The sequence below is a fragment of the Talpa europaea genome, assembly GCF_964194135.1.
Source record: "Talpa europaea genome assembly, chromosome: 3".
Classification (NCBI taxonomy): Eukaryota; Metazoa; Chordata; class Mammalia; order Eulipotyphla; family Talpidae; genus Talpa; species Talpa europaea.
Window position 1 is genome coordinate 32,498,062 of NC_140069.1, and position 17,853 is coordinate 32,515,914.

General features: G+C 40.4%; 1 protein-coding gene across 1 annotated transcript in view; it reads left to right on the top strand.

Annotated features, from left to right (window-relative positions):
* Window positions 1–479: 479 nt before the first annotated feature.
* The window catches only part of CDH17 (cadherin 17), a gene marked incomplete at both ends in the record, with an annotated part of 34,924 nt that continues 17,550 nt past the window's right edge, over window positions 480–17,853 (top strand). Inside the window, 8 exon segments of the mRNA XM_084230538.1 lie at window positions 480–527; window positions 5,247–5,348; window positions 10,586–10,720; window positions 11,844–11,982; window positions 13,829–14,074; window positions 14,076–14,275; window positions 16,576–16,707; window positions 17,013–17,163. Of these exon segments, the coding sequence (XP_084086664.1) occupies window positions 480–527; window positions 5,247–5,348; window positions 10,586–10,720; window positions 11,844–11,982; window positions 13,829–14,074; window positions 14,076–14,275; window positions 16,576–16,707; window positions 17,013–17,163 (1,153 nt within the window).

A 17,853-nucleotide genomic window follows, 5' to 3' on the forward strand; every position in this document is an offset into this window, starting at 1 on the left:
CCAGATTGTGAGCATTCTTCTGGGTACTTTCTGTTTGAGGAATCACCTATATATATATATTTTTTACAGCTGAATGAAAACCAGTTAAATTTAGCACCTAGGTGTCCTGTTGGCCAAAATCTGTCTCCCCCACCCATATAATATGAGCGAAAGCTACACTTCTTACCTATCATTTAAGACCCTTAAATGGAAATTTTAATAAATGGAAACAGGTAAGGAAAAGGACTGGCCAATAGCCTGTTTGGGGATGCTGGCGTGTGTGCCTGTAGACAAAGGATGGTGGAACTTCTGGAAGATGGAAGACTGGGCTTTTCCCTGCAGAGGAGAGGCTGAACTGTAGGGACCCCATTTTACTAGGTTTATTATTACATATCACCCAGTGAACCTTACTGGTTGGGCAAAAAATAGTTTTAACAGATTGGTCACTGATTACTTTTATCTTTGGTTTATTCATAGGAGTTTGAATGAGGAAAACCACAATGACTCCTGCCCAGCTGAGCTGCTTGTTTCTCCTTACTCTTTATTTGGTAAGAGAAGAGAAGTTTCTTTATTTCCAAGAATATTTCCCCCCAGCCTTCTATCATACCAGAAAAACAATGGTATCACTTTTTAAAGAAACCTATCAGAAGTAAATAATTGTCAGCAAAAGACACATAATCTGCCCTGATGTCATATTTCTGGCAAAATGACTACAAATCATAAGTCTGTCCTTCAGTCAGGGAAGGTACTTTGCCCTCAGTTCTTAAAAGCCAATACCACTAAATGGGCAAAGTATAAAACAAATCTGTGGACTCAGGTTTAGACTTTCATGCATAGCCTAGGGCATCTGGAAAGAAAAGTGGATTAAAAAAGTGACCATAAGAAATTATCACCAATGTTAAGGAAAACATTTACACTATTTTCAACCCTCCTCCACTTGGTACTATCTTTCCCATATATGGCTTGGATTTTTCTGGTTAAACTTGTGTTTAGTTATTTGTTGAGCTGACCCTACTGAATGTCAGGCTTCTGGAGGCTGAAGTTGCATGGATCCTGGAGAGACCTGGCTCTTGACCTCAGATAAATAGTGACATGCCACTCTTGCTTCCCTCCCAAGACTCATATAGGTCAGACACTTGCCAAACAATTTGTTGTATTATGAAACAAGATTATGGGCAAGAAATCGTTTTCTCCTTAGAAGGAAGCTACTAGACACTCATACCTCAAACCTTTGTTCCTTTCATCTGGGATCCCCAAAGAACAGAATTTTAAATATGCAGTGTCTACACCCACATGGACCCTGACCTCATGAGGAAGTTGCTGTGTTTTAGTATCTTTGCAGCCTCAGCACGTAGCACTTAACAGGGCAGAAATTAAACACACGACTCTGGATTTGTATCAGGAAGCAACAAGGAGATCTACAATGATATTCCATCACAGTAATTCAAGAAGGGGTGCATGCACTTCTTTCTTCCTGGATAAAAGGGGAAAATAAGTTTTCCACTTACCTACTCACAGCCCCAGTGGGATTTTGAACCTAGACTAAGAACTGCTACCCAAACCACCGCTGGCAGCAAGAGCCTTGCCCAGAAGATAGCCACAAGCACAGCTGTCTCTGGAGGGAGAAGGGAAGGTGCTACCTCTCTGGTGGGATTTTCTCTCCTGTCCTGACTCACTGCTGCTCCAAAGCCCCCTCCTATGAAGAATAAAAGTTGAACTCCTTGCCTTTGGCATAAGGCTTAATTCAGCACAGGTAGCAATTTAAACAGATTGCCAGCCATTTTATTTCCATACTGAGAGTGACTCTCCTGTTCTCGTCTCAGAACTGTTTTTCATAAAGGGGTTAGAAACACAGCCTGAGTCTATGACAAAGGTACTTTGATCGGGCTTCCGGGAAAGGGTGCTAAATAAGGAGGCAGGAAGTCAAGGGGAAGTCACCTCTTTCAGAGTTTTGTCTGAGACTGCTTTTTCTAGAAGAGTTTGGCATACGTACTATGCAATCAGTGAGAGAACTCTTGCTGGAAAGCATACTGAGGGCAGTTACCAGGTTGGCAGCTCTGGCTATTGCAAGTGTCCTTAGTTGGCCTGGAAGGCAGTGTAGCAAAAGTTGAGTGTGGTGATCCAACAAGGCTGGCTCTTCCCCACCATAGCACCTACCAGCTATGTCTCTGTGGTGGGACTTCTCTGGGGGATCCTCAACCTGATATGGTTGAGGCTCACAAGAAATGATGTGTATGGAAGGCTAGTTCCATAGTTCTATTTCCATAGCTACTGTGTAGGAAATGTCAGTTCCATGCTCTTCCCCCCATCTACCATTCCGTGCAAGATGGCGGGTGTTATTCCCTCCAAGTCTTGCACAAACCTTCTCATCTCACAAGTTTCCACCACATTCCTAGTTCTGGCAGGATGGCCTGATGAGTTAGAATGGCTTGATGACTCAGTGTGCGCGTGCATTTTGAAACCTTAATAGCCCCAATTGCTAGGTTAATGGGCAGGAAGAGAGATTTGTTAGCTCTTGATAGAAGAACCCAACTTTGAACCTTGCAAATGAGATGGGTCCTCCTTTCCTGATAGGCAAGCCAGCTCATCCATGTAGGAAAAATGCAGGCTTGTTTGTGAAGTTTGCTTGACTCATGTACTTTTCCTCTGTGTGTCACCTTGTGGTCAACTGAAAGGCTGACCACCTGCTGATGTGAGCACAAAGTGGATGAAGGCACTTTGCTGTTAAATAATCTCCCCACAAAAAGCACTGCCCTTGTCTTGGACCAACCACATAGCCCTGGACACCAATTTCTGTGCCTCACCTTGCAGAGGAGCTAATGGGGCAGGAAAAAGAAAGAGTGGACAGGAGGGAGAAAGCCCTACCGGAGGAAGAAAAATTTGGAAAGGAAGAGCTGGGTTAGAAGTCTACACAGTTACTGTGTCAGTTGACAATGCTTTTAGCCACAAGTAATAGGAAGTTCAACTTTAAAGGTCTTCAGTCAACAGGAGGTTAGTTTCTTCAGGTGACGAGAATCCTGAAGGGTGATCCAAGCCGGGCTTAGCCGTGATGTTGCTAGAGGCTGGGACTTCTCCCTCTTTTGCTCTCCCACTTTGTTTGAGCTGGTTCCACCCCTCCCTTTTGTGATGGCACTGCTGTGGACATGAGGTCTGTTGTCTGAATGAGAACAAGGGAGAGGGAGGGCAATGACAGCCCTATCTGTCTTTGTTTAATCAGGAAAATGAAAACTTGGCCAGATCCCAGCTTCTCCTCACCTGGAAGAGGACTTTTGTTTCCTGAACTAGAACCAGAATGAGTCACTTGGTCACCTAGTTGCAAGGGAGTCTGGGAAAGAGCCTGTTCAGTTCCCCAAGACAGAGAGGTTGGGGAAGGCTGAGGGCAGCTAATACAAGGGGCTGCCACAACTCTGAAGGAGCGAAGACCAAATTCCAAAGCCTGCTGGCTTCCCATTTCTTACTGTTCTTTTGCCAGTATCAACTTAATTAAGATTCAGTGAACCAAGGGGTATAACTTAAGATCTTTCCCCCATCACTCATACGATTTGGGGGTTATTTACAGGGTTTCCAAGGCAGGACTAGTGGAAGTGGAAAACAAAGTATCTTCCTCCCAGTTTTACTTTTTGTTTTGTTTCACCTGTTCTGCTCCAAAACCCCCAACTAATTCCACAGATCACACTTCTGATTCTAACCCATCCTGCCCTCGACTTCTATAAGTGAAGACAAGAACAGCCTCCTCAGAAGGAGATTCAGGGAGGGGACTCTTAAGTCCAAGTCCCAGAGGGTGCCCAGCCAGGGTGGGTTTGTGGCCTGCTCTCCTTTGTTGTGTGCCGCGCCCTCCACCTTGCTTCATGCTTCCTTTCAAAGGTGTGGTCATGATAAGAGATGAAGGCAGTGCAGCGGTGCCAAGGTCGAAAAAACTCCCCATTCTTCCCAGTTGGGAATGGCGAACAACCCCGCTTTCACCGTCGGACAGAGCGGGTTTTCCTGCCGGGTTGTCAAGGCCGTTTTTTGCGCCCCCTGGTGGGTAGTGGGGTATGCTGGCTGTGAGGGCCGCTTCTGGAGTTGCATGTTCCAATCTTCAGCTTCCCTCTGCTGAGCAAACTACTGATCCCGGGTAACAAGAAACTAACACTTTTCCCTCAGAGGTTTTTTTTTTTTTTTTTTTTTTTTTTTTTTTAAAGAGTTATTTATTTATGCATACAAGAGCTGGGGTACAAGCCAGAGGTGTGGGGGTGAGAGGATCCACCAGAAACAGAGTGAGGAACAGAACAGGCAGACTGACTGAAATGCACTGCTGAGGGGAGCAGCGGGGGAGTCAGGAGAGGTCTGTGCCATGTGGGTTGCTCCCTGGCCCGCCAGGGATCGAACTTGTGCTGCAGAGGCAGCGGACAGCTTCATAGGCTGTGTCTTAACCCCTTGCGCCACCAGGGAGGCCGGCAGAGGGTTGTTGAGGATTAACTGTGTTTAGGACAGAGCTTGGAAAATACTAATTTATCCAGTGTGAGCCTTACTGGCCAGGCACCGCTTACTACACTATTCCAGCCTGGATTTGGGCATCTGCTCGCCTGTCAAGTTCAGGATCTTTGGGTTTTAGAACTGTTGTGGGGTTACCGCCTGAAGTAGACATTTTCTGTTTTTATTTTCCCCTGAGCCCCCTTGAATATAAGTTGCTAATCAAATGTTACATTTACCATGTAAATCTGGGCCAAGCCAGCATTGTACTAAACACATTTACATATTTTCTCAGTCTTTATAAATGCAGTTGTCTTAAAGTGACTGTGAACTCTAGAATGCTGGGAATCTGCTGTGAATTTCTCGATAAACTATTAAGAGGGCAGAGAGATGCTTGAAAAAGCTGGTGTAAAACCATGTAGAACTTAGAAAGCATAGTGGCATTGCGGGGAAATTATGAGCTTTGCTTCAGTTAGATGTGTGTGTGACTGTCAACCCCTTGTGGACTTTACTCGGGATAAGTGGCTTATCTTCTCTGAGCCTGATTGGTAACATAGGAGCTGATATTCTCCCCAAAGTGTAATTATTTGAATCATAAATAAGAAAAAAACAATGCAAAGTTCAAGGCAAGCCATCTTGATATAGTAGAGCCTCAACAAATAGTAGACCCCTTTGTGCCTGTTTGGACTAGATTTCAGTTGTTTTGAGCTAAGTTAGAATCTCAATTTCATGTCTCAGTCTCGGAAGCCATAATGACATCAGCAAATGACCCCTTATGTTCAGAATGGATGATGATGCTAATTTTCTTTTAACAGACAACTGGATATGGACAAGAAATAAGTGGACCCTTGAAGCCTATGACGTTTACTGTCCCTGAAGGTGAACTACCAAATAAGGACAGTTACAAAATATTCCAGGTAATAGCTACATCTTGGTTTGGCAGGCTCTTAGTGTACAGTAGTAGATGAAGCTGCAGTGTGGTAGAGCTCATCAAGAATGATTTCAGAACTTAAGTGAAGCAGAGAGATGGACACCCTTGTTCGGACTTCTTCAGCTGTGTTAGGGCAGGTACTTTCACCTTGCTGGGGGTGGGGCAAGGTACCTGTAGACTCTGCCCCTCCCCCAGGGCAGGAAGAGAAGCAGCCTCTGCAGTGGGATGGCTTTTACCATAGGGCTGCGTGTTCAAAGAGCTTGCTGCCTGAAGCATTTGAAGGTGTGAGTAGTGCTGGAACTTGGCCTCTCTGAGCAAAGGCCCTGCTCACCACTTCCTCTGAGCCTAGCTTTGGGTCCTTGATTATGGGTTGGCCACAGCATGCTGGGAAGTGGTCATATCATTTAACTAACAAAAGCATCGGATTGGAGGTAAGAGACTTCAACTATACAGGGCACTGAAATAATCCTGTAAATGTAATGGAGAGGGAGAAAAACATACTATTGCATTTACCAGAAATCCCCTGGGGTGACTGACTTGGCCTTTGAATGCTTGAGGATGCTTTTATGACCCTTGCGGGATGCCCGTGACCCTTCACACCCCACATCAAGTTTGCCTTGATGGATAGTTCCCCTGAAAGCTGCCTCACCCCGTTTTCTCACCAGATTAGTATGAAGGGTACCAGATTAGTACAAAGGGGTCTCAGAGTTGGAGCTGGCAGAGGTGCACATGTATCTCAGTCCCCGGTGCCATGGAGGGTGTTATCAAGGCCTTGACCTCTCCAGCTGAGAAGTTAGGCACTGAGGGGGTAGCCAGTGATTTGGGAGCTGGAGGCCCGTAGGAATCACTTGGTGAGGAAAGGAGAAGAGTGTTCCAGCAAAGGCACAGCTGGGACTTGGCCCAGTGCTGGGAGAGCACAGGGCACATACTGAGGATGAGGCAAGGGTAGGTGGAAGGCCAGTGCAAGTGGGGAGCTGGAACCTGGGGAGGAAGGTGGAAGGGAGACTGTAGACCCAGGAGGACCCTGGCTTTTACAGCTCTACAAAAGCAGTGGGCCCCATATCAGGTTTCCCTTTAAAAAAGGTTGCTCTGGCTGAAAATTGGAGGGGAAAGAGAAGATGCAGAGGACTAGTTAGGAGTTTTCCCATTTATTTAGATATTTCAGTTCAGTCAACAGTATAGATTTCAGTTTACAAGTATTGGGATTTCTTTGGTAAAATTTATTCTGAAGCATTATTTTTGATACTGTAGTAAATGAAATTGTTTTAAATAATGTTTTCAGCTTTTTTTTGATAGTGGACAGACATACAATTGATGTCTGTATGTTGATCTTTTCTCTGTACCCTGAAACTTTATTTTATATATATATATATTTTTTTTTAAAGATTTATTTATTTATATAAGAACTGGGGTACAGTCAGAGGCGCGGGAGGGTGAGAGAATTCACCAGAGCCAGAGCAGGGAACAGAACAGCCAGAAGCACCGAGACACTGCAGGAGAGGTCTGCCGCGCCATGTGAGTTTCTCCCTGGCTGGCTGGGAATCAAACCTGCGCTGCAGAGGCTGTGAACAGCTTCACAGTGCGGCGCTCAACCTGCTGCGCCACCGGGAAGGCCCTATTTTATATTTACCATCATTTTCCATTTTTGTACAATGTGTGCTTTCTCCTCTCAGGTGTAGACCCCGTGAAATTCCCATCACCAATTCACCCGTGCCCATCACTGTAGTCCCTTGTGCTCTTCCCTCCCGTTTTGGTCCTTCTCCCTCCACCTTCCCTGCAGAACATCTCTGATTTATAGATGCCTGGTGATTTTGATTTTTTAATTATAATTACTTTTTTCCTGATTCCTTATTTGGTTCCTCTACATTCCTCCTGTGAAACCATCTGATATTTTTCTTTTTCTTTCTGGCTTATTTCACTGAGCATATCCTTTCCAGTTCCATCCATGTTGCTGTGAATGGCATGAATTTATCTTTGATTGCTGAGTATATTCTATTGTGTATATGTCCCACACTTATATCCTGAAACTATGGACTCATAGTTATTAGCTATAATAATTAGCTAATAATTATTAGCTATAATAATTATTAGCTATAATAATTTTTAAATGATTCTTTAGGGTTTTTCATGTATAAGATTGTATTTTTGAACAGATAGTTCTTTTATTTCCAATCTGGATGCTTTTTCTAACTGTCCTTGCTGAGATCTACAGTATAGTGTTCTACAGAGGAGTCAAGTTTGGGCATCCTTGTCTTGTTCTTGAGCTCACGGGTAAGCATCCAGTCTTTCACCATTAAAGTATTATGTTAGCTGTGGGTTTTTTCTTAGATGCCTTTTATTAGGTTGAGGAAGTTACCTACTAGTTCTAGTTTGAGTAATTTTTATCATAAAAGGATACTTGATTTTTGTCAAGTAATTCTCTACCTCTATTAAGAGGTTGAGCTGATATTTGTTCTTTAGTCTATGAATATGGTTAGTACATTAATTTTCATAATTTGAGCTAACCTTGGATTCTGGGACAAATTCCACTTGATCATGGTATAAAATTCTTTTTATATGTTGCTGGCTCTAGTTGGCTAATATTTTGTTGAAGACTTTTACATTGAAATTGATAAAGGATATAGGTTTGTAGTTTTGTTTTATTTTCTCATTTTTATATCAGGATGATACTGGCTCACAAAATGAGATGAGAAGTGTTTCTTATTCTTCTACTTTTTTGGAAGCACCAGGGAAGGTTTTGGTGTTAATTCTTCCTTATATGTTATGCAGAATTCACCCCTGAAGTCATCTGGTCCTGGGCTTTGTGGGAACTCGTTTTAGTTCTGCTCGTATTTATTTATTCTTTAATCAGTTTTGGTAGCTTTTGTCTATTTAATAATTCATCCATTTCATCTAGGTTGTATAATTTGTGGGAAAATAGCTTCTATTCCTTATTTCTTTTTAAAAAATTTCTTAGGCGTTCCTGATTTTTTGTTATTTGAATATTTTCTGTTTTTCTTGGTAAGTCTAGCTGAAGATTTGTCAATTTTGTTGATCTTTGGAAAAACCTTGATTTTACTTTTTTCTCTTTGCTTTTGTAATGTCTACTTCATTGATGCTGTATTTGCTTTTTGGTTAGTATATTTACATTTTTTATTCTTATAAAGAAATTTCTCTAATAATCTTCCATTTTAAGTTTTTACAAGTATAGATGTCCTAAGTACAGCTTAACTTGCATCCCATAAGGTTTGTATGTTTTGATTTTCATTCATCTATTTTCTAATTTTGCTTTTGATGTCCTCTTTGTCTTGTTGGTTATTTTATTTCTGCATACTTATGATTTCTCCAAATTTGTTTTTGTTATTGGTTTCTAATTTTTTTCATTGTGATCAGAGAACATATTTTTGTATGATTTAAATTCTTTAAAATGTATTGAGACTGGTTTCATGTGATCACATATGATTTGTTCTGGAGAATGTTCCAAATACTGTTGAAAAGATGATATTAGGCTTTTATTGGGTGGAATGTTTCACGTTTGTTCTATATAGTTAATAGTGTTGTTCACTTCTATATTTCTTGATCCTTTTATTTGACCATGTCTGTTAATATCTATCATCTATCTATCCACTCATTACTTAAAGTGAAGTTTTGAAGTCCCGACAATTGTTGAATTGTATATTTTTCCTTCACTTGTGTCCATTTTTCTTCATGAATTTTGGGATCTTCATGCAATCTGGTTTTTCTAGGCATTCCTTTCCTTTAAAAAACAAAATGAAGGGCCTCCCCTGGTGGCGCAGCAGTTGAGCGCTGGGCTGTGAAGCTACCCGCAGCCTCTGCAGTGCTGGTTCAATCCCCAGCCCCCGGGTGAGGGTCCCACATGGTGCACAGACCTCTCCTGCTGCCCGCTGCTCCCCTCAGCAGGGTGTTTTGTCACTCTGCCTGTTCTGTTCCCCGCTCTGGCTCTGGTGAATTCTTTTACCCTCCCGCGCTTCTGGCTGTACCCAGTGCTTGTATAAATAAATAAAATAAATCTTTTAAAAAAAGAAAAAAATGAAGTAGCCTTAATTTACAACACTGAAGAGGTTCCAAGATTTCATTTTCTTACCATACCTTCCGTCAAATGTCTAGTCACCATCCCCTAACAACCAATCACACAAAATGGTAATTTTTTCATTTAGTTATATAAAGTAGTATCAACAAGAAAAATGCACAAAAACTCTTCATCCACAGTCTTACCCATTTGACAGATTAACCCTTCTTTGTTGAAATTCCATTTCTTGCCTACTAACATCAATATTTTGGGACTGTTACAGAGTCTAGATTTACTCTTAAATTCTCCTTTTGTTACTTCATGTCTATTTCATAACTTGTCAAATGAATATTTTAATGATTAAAATTCTGTTAAGTTCATGCACTATAATAATTACATTATCCTCCTTTTGACCATTTACCTTTCAACTTTACCGATATTATAAATGCTACTTAAAAGCAGGTTGTTTACTATTTAAATATTTCGTTAGGCTAGATTGTCTAGTTATATTATCAAAGGCTACAAACATTTCTATGCCTCAAGTTATTTCTGAAAGGTTTGTACTAATTTACATATTCATCAATAATACATGCATTTCTTTACTTCTTACCAATATTGGCTGTTAAAGTTTAAGTTAGAAATATATTAAATTATTAATGAAGTTGAACAACTTTGTCAGTTTAATGTTTTTATGAATTCTCTTGCAGACTTGAAAGGGCTATAGCTAGTCCATAAATAATGGTTGATGTTTTCTTCACTTCTGAAAATCATATTGAATCTTATGAAGTTAAAACCGCTTTCACATTGTTTTATATTAAAATGTCTTTTAATCCTTGCCACAGTATTTGGAAGTACTGAATGACATCTTTTTATCCTAGCAATAAGCCAATAAGTTTTTAACATTTCTTAGACACTAATAAACACATAGCTTTCAAATATTCCTAGGAAAATCTCATCTAAATACAACTATAATTTAAAGCTTTGACTGACCTTTGTAAGTGTATTGAATTATATCATACGTTGTTTCCTGAGGAAAAAGTATTTTGGAATGCTAAATATTTAATGGGCAAGCAAACTTTTGGGATGTATCAATTTAAAAGCTGAGAATTTATTTAGTGATTGTACAAATGGAAACATTTCCTGAAATTTGTGACTTCCTACACATTCCACATTGTTTTTCCATATAACCTGATCTAATTTTTGCTTTTTTCCAGTTTCAAGCCAATCCTCCTACTGTGAATTTCCAACTATCTGGGGAAACAGATGGCATATTTGTCATAAATTCAGATGGATTTCTGTATTTTTCCAAACCTCTGGACAGGGAAGCAAGAGCTGTTCATCATCTTCAGGTGAATTGAAACTAAAGAACCCTTGCTCTTTGTGGTAGTACCTTGCATAGAAACCTGTTATAGCTCTCCCGACATTATGGAATGTTTTGAAAATTTCATTTGCCCTTTTTATTTTTATTTATTTATTTAAAAAGATTTTATTTATTTATATAAGCACTGGGTATAGTCAGAAGCGCGGGAGGGTGAGAGAATTCACCAGAGCCAGAGCAGGGAGCAGAGCAGGCAGAAGGACCGAAGTACACTGCTGAGGGGAGCAGCGGGTGGCAGGTGAGGTCTGCACGCCATGTAGGACCCTCCTCCGGTGGCCGGGGAGCCGCTGGGGATTGAACCAGCGCTGCAGAGGCTGCGGGCAGCTTCGCAACCCAGCGCTCAACCGCTGCGCCGCCGGGGAGGCCCTGCCCTTTTTATTTTTAAACCAGTTACGGAAGTCAATGGCATCATCTTCCTTGGGTTTTTTTAACTAAACTAACCCAACTTACATTGCTAAGAGCCTCTGATGACATTACTCACCCAAGTATGGTCATGCTCAAGCACCTGGATTAAACCCAACTCAACTCTTCTGGTATCTGCCTGTGTCTTTTTATGGGCCCTGAACCCACAAAAAAGGCAGGATCAGCAGTAGAATGAAAATTTTATGGGCTTTGCAAGAAGCAGAAGTAACCAAAGGTTGGAGGCTGACTAAAGAAACACTCTTCTCTCTTTCCCTTAGTTTTCTTGGTTGGTACCTGAATTCCTAAGAAGAGTACAGATAATTATTGTGGGAGGGGTGGGGCAGGAGAGCAAGTTAAGTTTACTATTGGTTCTGAAGGTTGACCACGAAAAACCAGTTGACTGCTATGGAAGAGGATGGCGCCTTCAGAGCCTCAAGAGTCCACATGTTTTTATTTCACTGACTATTCAGTAAAGAAGCAGTCCAGTGTCCAGCATACCTCACTGCTGGAAAGACTCAGTCATAATTACCCAATTTTAACCAATGGGAACCCTCTTTTAGCAGCTCCCAATTTGTACTCCTATAGTCACCAGATTATTGTCGTTTGAACTCTAATTTTCTTCAAGTGACTTTTGGGTATGTGACATGAAGTCCAGAGTCATCAAGGTGCTTTCCTTTTCCTTTCGACACCAGGTTTCAACCTTGGATGCTCAAGGAAGGCGAATAGAGGGTCCAGTCCCCATCATCATAATAGTGGAGGACATCAACGACAATCAACCTGAATTTTCCAGGTCATTTTATGAAGGCTCAGTAAGACAGAATTCTCGCCCAGGTAACAGGAGATGTCTATGGAAAGATGGAGGGTATAAGATAGAGAGGGAAGGTTCCTATGGCTGAAAGCTTAGAGTGTCAATACTTAATGAATGACAGCTTTATTTAAGTTTTGCAGCAATCTTCTGAGAGTTGTTATATTATCCCCTTTGCTCTGGGGCATGGTTTCTCATCCTTTGCACTATTGACAAGTTGGGCCTGATAATTTTTTTTGGGGGGTCGGGCTGTTCTGTGCATTATAGGGTGTTAGCAGCAAACCTGACATCCCACCAATGTCAGTGGCAACACCACCCCCTGCCCAAGTTATGATAATATAGATGTCTTTGAACATTGCTAATGTCCTCTGGGGGGTGAAATCACTTCCAGTTGAGAACCACTATTTCAGGGTGAATTTTAGACTACCTCAGAACACTGGAGCACTCTAGTGAGCTCCGTCTCCCACATCCTCTAAGGAAGCTACATTCTCATGGTCACTGCTGTTTACTAGCTCTTTGTCTTCGCTTACTTCCAATTCCTGGCTCTGGCTAAACCTTCTACCATGTTTCCATCTTTAATTTTCACAAAAGTCCCTCATCAAGGCATTGGTGTGTGCTACAAGGTTTACTAAAGATTTTAGGAGATGAAGGAGCATCATGTCATAACAGTACACAAAGTAAACATTGGGATGGTCAAGAATCTGAAAACAGAAACCTATCAACTCACTTTCAAATTTCTCTTTTGTTTCCTAATCTTCTCTGTCTCATGCCCACTTCCAGAAACTCAGGAGAAGTATTCCTTCTGCTTTATGTGGAGCAATCTTATTATCTCTGTCCCCAAGGTTGTGTGCCAAAGACTCACTAATGAACTTTCATAAACAGGAATCTTCCAGGTCTTACCCTTTCTCTCTTCACCAATAGACCCTCTTAGAGCAGTGGTTCTCAGACTTTTTAGTGCCAGGACTCCCATCCTCTCCTAAAAAATGATTTAGAACTCCAAAGACCTTTTGGATATATGAATTCTGTTCTTTGGGGTGTTGATTTGTAGGATTTGCCAATTTCTGTGGTATAAATACTCCCTCTGTGGCCTATTTTAAGATAATAATGGTATTAATAATTGACTCACAAAATTTTTGGAATTTCAATAATTGGCACTCATGAATTGGCACCTGTAGTCACTGGTTATACCCATCAGTATTATACTAGAAATTATAACTGAGAAATTAAAAATTGTATTCATTCAATTAAAAATAGTAAACATTTTAATGAAAAATAACTTCATACAGACAAAAAGAATTAGGAAGAATGGTATTGTTTTAACCTTTGCAAATCTCTCTAATATCTGGATTGATTGAAAATAATTGGATTTTCATGTCTGTTTTCACTTTCATTCTGTTGCCATAGGCTGTTTTGGTTGAAGCATGTATAGAAGCACTCACCTTTACAGATGAAAAAAGGAGTAGTTTTGTAATAGTGTTTCAGATATAGTATTGTATTATATAGTCTTGATACTCTACCAAAACTCAGCATGTCATTGTTTCTTATAGGTTGGTTGAAATGTAGATTCTGAAATGATTTAAAGCCCTTTCTGTTACTCCTTTATGCTAAAATCCATTTAATTACCTTGTTCTTTGAATGGATCTTTTATACAAGTATGAGTTTTGACTCCATTGACCACTAAAATCAGTCTTAGTTTCTAGAGGTTTTTGCATTATATTTTGAGAAACCTCATCCTAGACAAAGGGAACAGAGTAAAGATTTCTTTCTTCATTGGTAGAAATTATGGCATCTCCCCACTTTTTATTTCTGTCTCTTAGAAGGTTGATTTGGCTTTCAAGAATTTTTTTTTCCTGGGTATGTTTTGTTAAACAGGAAGACCCTTCATGTATGTCAATGCCACAGACAAGGATGATCCAGCCACTCCCAATGGTCAACTGAATTATGAAATTATTGCCCAGTTTCCTATGGTCAACAATGTCAAGTACTTTCAGATCAACAACAAAACGGGGGGAATTTCACTTACCCCAGAAGGTAAGTCCAGGGAAACCTTCATAGGATTGGGTTGGAAAATAGGAACTAGATTATGTCACCTTCAGAGGCATTTCCTTTACTCTCCTACTTCCCACAGGATCTGAGAAATTGGATGTTGCTGAGAAGTTTTCCTACAATCTGGTGGTCATGGTGAAAGACAGTGCAAAACTTCCCTTCAGTCAGACAACAAATGTGCAGGTTACAGTGACAGAGAATATTTGGAAGGCACCAGCACCTGTGGAGATTGCAGAAAACTCAACGGATCCTCACCCCATCCAAATCACTCAGGTAGTGCCCAAAGATGCCTAAGAGATAAATGGCCTAACTTTCTAGAGACCCACTCTCAGGGACTTTACTGTTAGGTTAAGTATATTCTTACATAGCATAATTATAAAGCAAACTATATAAAGTGGCCCCAAATCTCTGATGTTAACCATTATAGATAAACTCTGGACTTCACCAACTTGGATTCAGATCTCTGAATCCGAATTATATATATGTACTTATTATACATTATATGAATGTGTATATATTGCACATTATATATGTGTGTGTATATATATATGTATATAATTTATTTACCCTTGAACTTTAATAGAGCATCACTTACCTTCACCTTCAAAGTAGATGCCACTAATGTCTGTTCCCTGTATGGAATACTGCTGCCCTTGATTAGGTTGTATACAGTGCACACATCATATATATAACATCATATATATAGTTTGAATTTGGGATTGCAGATATTTTTGAAAGGCTGCTTCTTATTCTTGTGGGATAAGTAGACTCATCATAGGTTAAGGGACAAAGGACTGACCAAGAGTCAGAGTTGAATAGGCAACCTTTACCCTTGGAGAACACCGTCTTCTCCAACTCCATCTCCTCTGTGTGCCTCTCCCCTCCATCTGAATGCTCCCCCCTTCCCACCTCCTAACTCAATACTCTTCACTCTGGCATGCCTCCCACATTAGCTCCTAGAAGTCTACTCTAATCTGATCTTTCCTAGACGATCAGGAGGCTATTGACATGAAAACTGGGTTAGTGAGAGCACTAGATTTGGAAGCACTCTACCTTTGCATCATTAACACAAACCATTTAACTGTTTTGATCACAAACCATTTAACTGTTTTGAGCCTCAACTTTTCATCAATAAAACAGGGTTAATAAGAGCTCTCCGATGTAGGCATTAAATGAGCGGTAGTTTTCTATGAAAGTGGATAAATGTATTAATGTTCTGAGGGAGTCCCAGTCTGTAGTTCCCTAAGATTTTTTTTTTATTACTGTTACGGGGCTCATCATATCTTATCTAATCTAATAGGACTTTTGTTTATTGAACGTTGAATTAATGAACTTCACCTATGGGAAATGAAAATAAAGGACTGCTTTGCTTCTCTGCTTTAGCATCTAAGAAAGCATGTCAGGCCCCACTGCCAAGAGTATTTCAGATTTGGGGCATTTATTCAAGTCTTCCAATTATTTAGGTTGTATGTATAAGCATTTGCAAATGCTAACAAGAACTCATGTGTTATTTGCTCTCAGGGTTGTAAAAGAAATGAAACCTGGAGTGCCTCACCAGCACAGCTTAGGGAAGCACTTTGGGTGTCACGAAACCCAGTAGGAAGAGTGGGAGCAGATAGCTCAAGAGAGAATTTAGATTGAAATTCTAGGGGAACAAGGAGAGCTCCCTTAGAACTGAGAACATGGCCCGTGGTGTGGACAGAAGGTGGTGCTTAGCTCACTAGCAAGAGACAATACCGATTCTTGATTTTCTTCCCATGCTGATCTGAGAGAATAGTTTAGCATGGAAATTTCAACCATGTAGAGGTCCTTGGGCAAATCACTTCAACTCTGTGCCCTAGTGTCCTCATCTCTAAAATTGGGATAAAGTTGTTAACCTCACAGGGCTATTTGAGAAGCTTTAAGGAGAAAATACATAATAGAATTGTCTGGTACATGGTATCCCCTTAATATATGTTGTTGTTAATAATATTAGACCAAGGGGAGGCCAGGCTGTCTGTCGCAAATCAGACTGGTCTTACTACTAAGTTTTTCTTTTTTTGCCAAATTGTTTATAAAACAAAGTTAGACTAAATATTTAGATGAAGGCCCTTTATGTATTGTTTATCTTAAATAATAGCATAGCAAGGAGTTTCAAGTGTCTTCTATTGCTTTTATCATCATTGGGGTTTTTAGAGTCTCATAACATATTATGGCATAGTCCTCAGATAATACCAGCTACAAAGTACATTTTTTTCCCCATAAATTTGTTTCATGGATTTGAAGCCCTCTATAGTCAGACTTCCAATTGAGTAACCCACAAATTCTGTAGCAGGTTCACAAAGAATTGCTTTAGAGCAGAAAAATACTCCTGTGATAGCATGATTCGGCAAAACAACTTGGCAAAAAAGAAAAGGCTTATTTTAGGTTGAAAAATGAAAAATATACTTTGGTAGTTATAACAAACCAAAAAGTACAAACATAACATGGTGTGTCAAGAAATTTCCAATCAAGGACCAGAAAATTGTTTATTTCCATCCCATATCTCTTGGTAGGGATGTCTCTTTCCTCACAATTCACTTTGGGCTCCACAGGTGCAGTGGAATGATCCTGGTGCACACTATACCTTGACTGAAAAGGAGAAACTGCCAAGATTCCCATTTTCAATTGATCAGGAAGGAGCTATCTTCGTCACTCAGCCCTTAGACCGGGAAGAAAAAGATTCAGTGAGTAAAACTGGGAAGAGTTCACAGGTGATAAGACAAAGACCTGTGCACACAAACAGCTGAAAGCAGAGCTGATTTTACTTTAAAAAACAAACAAAAAACCCAAAGACACTCCCCTCAAAACTGTGTTCTGAAACCCAGGACATTATTGCTCTCAAAGAGATGACAATTTCCCTACAAATCCAACCTGTTACAATGTCTGTTTCCCAGTTCTTAGTAAATTGAAATGGGGGGGTAAATGTTTTTCTGTGTTTTAAAGGGAAATGTGAGGGACTCACAAATTAACTGTGACCTTCCTGTTGTAGTATACTTTTTATGCAAATGCAAAGGATGACTCTGGAAAACTACTTGCACGCCCTCTGCAAATTCATGTGAAAGTTAAAGATATTAATGATAATCCACCTACTTGTCCATCTGCAGTGACTGTATTTGAGGTCCAGGAGAACGAACTCATAGGTAAGAAAAGAGAGCTGTCCAAAGCTGTGTAATTGTCCTCCCTGTGTTAACTGCAATCCATTTGTCTCTGTGAGTAAAAGGTAGGCAGATAAACCTGGGCAGGGATCAGTTGTCCATGTCTAGTGTAGTATAGAGGTTGAATGCGTCTGGGCTCTCACATGGGTATGGTGTTTCAGCTCAAACAACATGTGGGTAGTGTCCTTAAGTTCTATAATTGCGTCATCACTACTACTCTACCATCCTTCCACTCACACCATCATCACCTATGCCAATATTCTAGCTACATCTATAAGAGTACCTCATTGGTAAGACTTTCCTACAGGTTCTTATTTGTCCTCTAATAAATTCAGATACAATCTCATCAAGTCTGCTAAACAACTTGAATATTTATACCCAATGCAATAAGTAAGCAATATAGATGGAAGCTGACTTTTGACCATTGATCCTACCTCTCTAGGAAGCTGAACACACTAATAAAGTTCAAGCTTTATCTGTTTTTTTGTCCTTTTAGTCTTGCTCTGTCCTGTTATGCTCATTTGATATGCACGAGGGGATGTCACCTAATTCCACAAATGGCACATTGTCAAGTTTTAGTCCCAAGGTCAGATAGTTGCCCCATGTAATCCACAATTCCCATTTCACAGAGCATGATGATCTAGAACCTATCAGAATTCACCCAGAGCTGGGTGG